This window comes from Rhincodon typus, chromosome 15, assembly GCF_021869965.1.
Source record: "Rhincodon typus isolate 14 chromosome 15, sRhiTyp1.1, whole genome shotgun sequence".
NCBI classification, from domain to species: Eukaryota; Metazoa; Chordata; class Chondrichthyes; order Orectolobiformes; family Rhincodontidae; genus Rhincodon; species Rhincodon typus.
In genome coordinates this window covers 55270843-55277105 of record NC_063346.1, presented here as the reverse complement: position 1 = coordinate 55277105, position 6263 = coordinate 55270843, and the positions used below count along the sequence as shown (strand labels likewise).

The 6263-nt window shown below is 45.5% G+C and overlaps 1 protein-coding gene across 1 annotated transcript in view; it reads right to left on the bottom strand.

The window, feature by feature from the left end:
- The window catches only part of exoc3l1 (exocyst complex component 3-like 1), an 83414-nt gene that overhangs the window by 10338 nt on the left and 66813 nt on the right, over positions 1-6263 (bottom strand). The window contains exons 7-10 of the mRNA XM_048605575.1: positions 5508-5638; positions 4510-4660; positions 2917-3039; positions 928-1083 (exon numbers count right to left, since the gene is read on the bottom strand). Coding sequence (XP_048461532.1) covers positions 928-1083; positions 2917-3039; positions 4510-4660; positions 5508-5638 — 561 coding nt within the window. The remainder of the gene's footprint in view (positions 1-927; positions 1084-2916; positions 3040-4509; positions 4661-5507; positions 5639-6263) is intronic.

The window sequence follows — 6263 nt, the reverse complement described above, 5'->3', positions numbered from 1 at the left end:
GTGTATCTCTGTGTATGCGTCTGTGTGTTTATATGTGTGTGTGTGTACGTGTGTGTATATGTCTCTGTGTGTGTGTGTGTGTGTGTGTATGTGTGTGTGTGCCTCTGTGTGTGTGTGTGTGTGTGTGTGTGTGTGTGCCTCTGTGTGTGTGTGCCTGTACTTCTATGTATGCCTGTGTACATGCATGTACGCCTTAACAGTATTTTAATGCTTTTACATTACTTTTGTTTCCAACAATAAGAAAACTAATAGACTTCAATTAAAAACTCTGTTTTTGCCCCTCAATGACAGTGAAGAAAATTATAGAATTATAAACTTCATGACCAAGATAGCCCCATACAAATAAATAAGCTGTGAGGAAATATTGAGGTTGAAGTATTAAGGTGGATACGTATGGTACTGCTGTTTCAGAGCAGTAGGGGACAGTATAAGGCCAAACGTCCGCTTGGTGAAAGTCAGTGATTGGAGCTGACAGTGTGAAAACTTTCATCTGTATGACAACTGTGTGCTCACAAAACATCAGACTGGCATAATATCCTCCAGGAATGGAACCAGAAAAGGATGTGTTAAAATAGTCATTATGCAGGTAGAATAGAGAGAGAGGGGCTGAAGCTGCCTTTGAGAGGAGTTGGGTTGGCTAGGCCTGGGGAAGCCACCTTCATAATTCCTTGTCAATATTTCCTCTATGCCATGTGTGGGCTATGTAGCTGTGCAGGAAATAAACACGCCGAGCAGAAGCAGCCATCCCTTTAAGACAAGCCCATGTGTAGTAAGGCAACAATCTTAAAGGGACTGGCTACTGCAACTAATGTCCAGTGAAGGAGATTTTAGAGGGCTGCTCCTCATTAACATCCAGAGTTTTCAGTGCAATGGAAGTTTAAAATCAATGCTTCCTTAGTAATAATTGATCAAAATATTAGGACTCACTAAATTACAGAAGAGCTCGTGCAATTTCTCCGCATCACGGGCCATTCTGTCTGACAGCCTCTCTCGTTCCGCAGGGTTTTTGCAGACAATCTTCCTCAGTACCAGCGTGCGGACATAATCAATAATTACCAGCCGGAGGCCTTCAGACAGCATGAACTGTGGAGTCAGCAATCACAGAGAGAGAGTGATTACACCTTGTGCCTGAGGCATGTACTAAAGCTTGGGGCAGCTGCTGCTAAGGCCCAGTGGGGGACAGTACCATTGTAAGCTCTACCCTTCGAACGCTAATACACTGAAGGACTGGGTGCTACCCCTTCAGCCCGTGGGTTTGGCATGGAATGTACGTTATAAGTGCCCCATTGCAATTATATAGAGGCACCTCCAGCTCCAGAGAACTGTACAGAGACGAAAAAGATGATTTTCATTGCACCTTCTGCACTCTGCAGTTTGAAACATCTTGAATTTTACTTTTACAAGTATTAAGAATGAGGTATGTTTTTGGAAAACAAAATAATGGGCATCACATTTACAGGGCTGATTCTCTCTCTTTAAAGTTTATTCGTCACCTGTTTAATATTCCCTCCCTCCCGACCCTCGCGTGCTTTCCGGAAATACTTTGTGTACATCACACGGCTCTCATAATACAGCATTCAATTCTCAGTTTGTGTGGGGTAGGCTGGGTGGTTGCAGAGTGTCAGTAATACATCTGAATGAATAACATGGGAAGCATGAAAAAACAGAGCACAGGTTATTCTGGCCACTCATTCAGTTCAAGTAGTCATAGAGTCACAGAGCCATAGAGTTGTGCAGCACGGAAACAGACCCTTCGGTCCAACTCATTCATGCCGACCAGATACCTTAATTAGTCTAGTCCCATTTGCCAGCATTTGGCCCATATCCCTCTAAACCCTTCCTATTCATGTACCCATCCAGAAGCCTTTTAAATGGTGTAATTGTACCAGCCTCCACCACTTCCTCTGGCAGCTCATTCCATACATGCACCACCCTCTGTGTGAAAAAGTTTCCCCTTAGGTCCCTTTTAAATCTTTCCCATCTTACCTTAAACCTATGCCCTCTAGTTTTGGACTCCCCCACCCCTGGGAAAAGACCTTCACTTTATAGTGTGTGTATGTGTGTGTGTATGTAAGGAAATGGAAGCATATTTGTCTGCACGTGTGCTTTTCTGAGCAGCTGAGCCTTTATAAGTGCGAGCAAGCGTGCATCCAGAGGAGTACATGAGATGAATTGTAGGTTTTCAAGTATATACTGGTGTAAGTGTACAGGTATACACAGGTGTGAGTGTGTTGGAATGTTCTTGGGCATCTGACATAGTGCCCTGAGATGCTTTTCCTCATAAACCTATGGAGTACAAGTCAAGAATCTATATTAGTGAAAAATAATCGGAGTTTTGAAGACCTTCCTCCTTCCCAATTACCCTTGCAATATTGGGCCTTGTGAACTTAACTTCGATAGAAAAGGCATCAGGATAACCTTTGACTGTTAGTTCTTTGCAACAGGCACCAATGATGATACTTACCATTTAAGTACCTTTAAGAAACATGACAAAATCGGGGGAAATTAAATGGTGATGTACCAGCAGGGGCTGCTATTGCACGGGGTCTGGTGGGTTACAGTTCACCCAAGGAGTCCAAGTTGCCATGGTAATTAGTCTGGAGCTTTCTTTCCATCACAAGGAATCTGTCCCGCTTTCACCACCTGGTGTATGCTGGCAAGATTTACAAGTTAATGCTTGACCTGTTTGGGCCACATTATGAACACATTTCTTGACCATCAGTGTCCTGGAGTGCGATTTGAACCCAGGCCTCCCAGGTCCAAGACAGGACCTACTGGCCAGAGCAACAAGGATAGGCAGGATCTTTGCTGTGGGCCCCACTTCTAATCTCTTAAAGGAGGCTGTGATTTCTTGTCTAGTTGAATGAGAGAGAGGAGGGGGAAAGGCAGTGAGCTAAATAAAGAGATGTCCCTCACCTGGAAGATGGGCTCCCTGATGTGGGTGAAGTAACTGCAGTGTGTCTCCAAGACAGTGCAGATAGTGTCGATAATATCAGATCCACAGAACCAGGACGTAGGCCATAGCTGGAGGAAATGGGGCTGGAGGAAAGATCCACAATGAGTTTAATATTTGACATTGCGCCAACTTTCATAAAGGTTATAAAGATGAAAAGATCTCAAAATTGGGAAATGGAACACTGTTATTTTCTGTAACCACTAACTGGAACAAACACTACCAGGACAAGGACAACAGGAGGTTAGATACAGGGAAATGCTCCCTCAGCACTATCCCCATCAAATATTCTTGAGACAGGGACAGCACAGGGTTGGATACAAAATAAAGCTGGCTCTACACTGTCCCCATCAAACACTTCAAGGCAGGGAAAGCACAGGGTGAGAGACAGAGTAAAGCTCCTTTTACTCTTTTAAAACCTTAAAGCAAAGCTCCATCTACACTGTCGCCATCCAACACTCCCAGTACAGGGATAGCACAGTGTTAAATACAGAGTAAAGGTCCCACCAGGATGCCCCAAATTATAATTTCAAAGGAATTTTCCCTTTATTTATTCACAGGAATTGGGCATCTCTGGTTAGGCCAGCATTTATTGCCATCCCCAACTGCCAACAGGGCAGTTGAGTCAACCATGTTGCTGTGGGTCTGGAGTCACATGTAGGAAAGGCAGATTTCCTTCCCTGGGGGACATTAGTGACCCAGATGGGATTTTCCCTAACAATAGGCAACGGTTTCATGGTCATCATTCCAGATTTTGTTTTTAATTCTGAATTTTAATTTCACCTTCTGCCATGGTGGGATTCGAACCGACATTCCCAGACCTTACCTGGGTCCCTAAATTAACAATCCATTGATAATACCACTAGGCCATCACATTCCTTCCAACCCCCACTCTATTCATTACCTCCCGAGAGAAAATCAGTTTTGTACGATTTTCTTTTGCCACCAACACTTGACTGTCATGGCCGCAAGCCGATCCCATGATGCACTGAGACAGTGGGTAGAACGAGGGAGGTGAGTGGTCAGAGTGCAGGCACAATTGCTATGACAACACGTCCTTCCCTCCACAGTTGTCACGATTGGACACTTACTCGACCAGCAGACCACGACTTCACTCCGATGTTTTCTGAGCAGAATACTTACAGGGAGGAGTGCGAAATGAGGCTCGTTATCAGGTCACTTCTGAAATGACGGACTGTTTTTCCTAAAAAAAATTAAACCCCGGGATATGGGCTTCAGTAGCAAGATGGGCATTTGTTTCCTAAGCTTGATACGACTTTGTGGGTTGCCAGGCCCTTCAGTTGATGTTGGTGAGGGGCTCAAATCACAGACTGGGTAAGAGGACGAAACAGAACCAGTTGGACTTCAATGCCAATCTGGCTTGATCGCTTTTGTTGATGCCAACCTTTCAAATGTTCTTGAATGGCTATTTGAATTCACTCTGGATGGCTAACCCTGTAGCAGGAAGCATTATGTTACGGTGTACAATAGTTGGATACTGGCTCTCCAACATCCAGCCCACACTAATCCTCTCAGCTACCCGTAGAGCTCAGTACCTGGAGATCTGAAAGCATCTCATCTATTAGCAGCCTGCAGCCTTTCTTCATTGCTCGGTCCACAGCTGTATCGATGGGGTGAGGTAACTTGCTGCAGCCGTCGCCATGGGAACCCTGGACGCCTTGCTGCTGCAGCCATTGGATGCATCTCCTGAGACACAAATTGGGGGGAAAGGCGTCAGGTTAAAGTTGCAGCACCCTTCCAAGTAGAAAGACGTTGGTCCCCACCCCCTTCCTGATGTAGTGCAGTAGTCTCCTGTCTTTCGTGTGTGAACTCTAACAGGATCAGTTGGTCATCTTGAACCAGCATACTGGCTTTCCACCTTACGGTAGCCCAGAGGGGCCATAGATGCTCAGTCATTGACGACATCCAAGATTGGGGCCCACTGGTTTTTATAAGAAGATAAGGAATGGTGGGATAGTGTGGGAAGATGAGATTGACTGTTTGCCATGATTGAGAGAGCAGATTCGAAGGGACGAATGGCCTACTCCAATTCTAACTCCTTGTGTCCTTATACCTGCAAAAGTACAGCGCAGTTGTGACCAGTGGTGCAGGAGGCTTAGACAATGTGAGACTTGGCTAGGAGCACTCTCACCTCTGAACCTATAGGTTCCGTTCCACGGACAAACAGAACAGAAATAAATGCTGTCGTGCTAACATGGCACTGCAGGAGGGAAGCGCTGTTGGAGGAGCAGTGTTTTAGATGAGACATCGGACCGAGTCTCTATTTACCATGCACAGATAGATGTAAAAGATCCAATGGCACCTTGAGAAAGGAAGGGCAGCGAGTTCCCCCACACCCCAGTGTCCAGGCCAATATTTATCGCTTCAACCACATCATCAAAAATGATCGCTCTGCCGTTTGCTGTGTTCAAATTGGCTGCTACGTTCCTGATTTTCCAACAATGACTTAACTTCAGTAAGTGCGCCATTAGCTGTAAACTGTTTGGAGATGTCTGGTAATGTGGGTCTTTCTTTCTCCCTGCTGCCTACATACCTGAAGGCGATACAGTTGTTGACAGTAGCCAGCAGGTACAGCAGGTAGTACTTGGGCTGGGAGGGTTTCTGTCGTTCCTTGCCATAACTGATCACTGCCTCTCGGAACCTGTGGGAAGAGTCCATGAAGAACTGAGAAGATAAGAAAGGTTCAGAGAGAACTCCCATCACTTTCACTGTCCCCATTATTCACTGGGCAGCCACGAATATCCAGCATACACCACTCAGCAAGTCCAGCAGCATCTGTGGACACGTAAACTAATAGAGAGAAGCTAATGAACCAGAGTCGACTAGAGGCTATAGGAATCTCTCACTATTAGTGAGGGATCAAAGCTTGTGGAGCACTACCAATCTCCAGAAATGGGGAAATTCAGCAGAAATCCATTCCAGTGCACAATCTTTGTCCATTACTATCTATTAGACAGAGTTGGTGAATAATTAAAATCTTTATGAGGAAGGTCATGTAGAAATATCCTTGGATGGGGAATGTTTTGGTGCGATGTGATACTGCATTTGACTCATGATAAGGACTTCAAGCCACAATCCGTGGGCCCCTAGCCCTGGTGGATTTGGTCATGCGAGGGCTGGTTGTCACAGAGTTGTACAGCATGGAAACAGGCCCTTCAGTCCAACTTGTCTGCGCCAACCAGATATCCCAATCTATTCTAGTCCGAGATAACAAGGTGTAGAGCTGGATGAACACAGCAGGCCAAGCAGCATCAGAGGAGCAGGAAAGCTGACCTTTCGGGCCTAGACC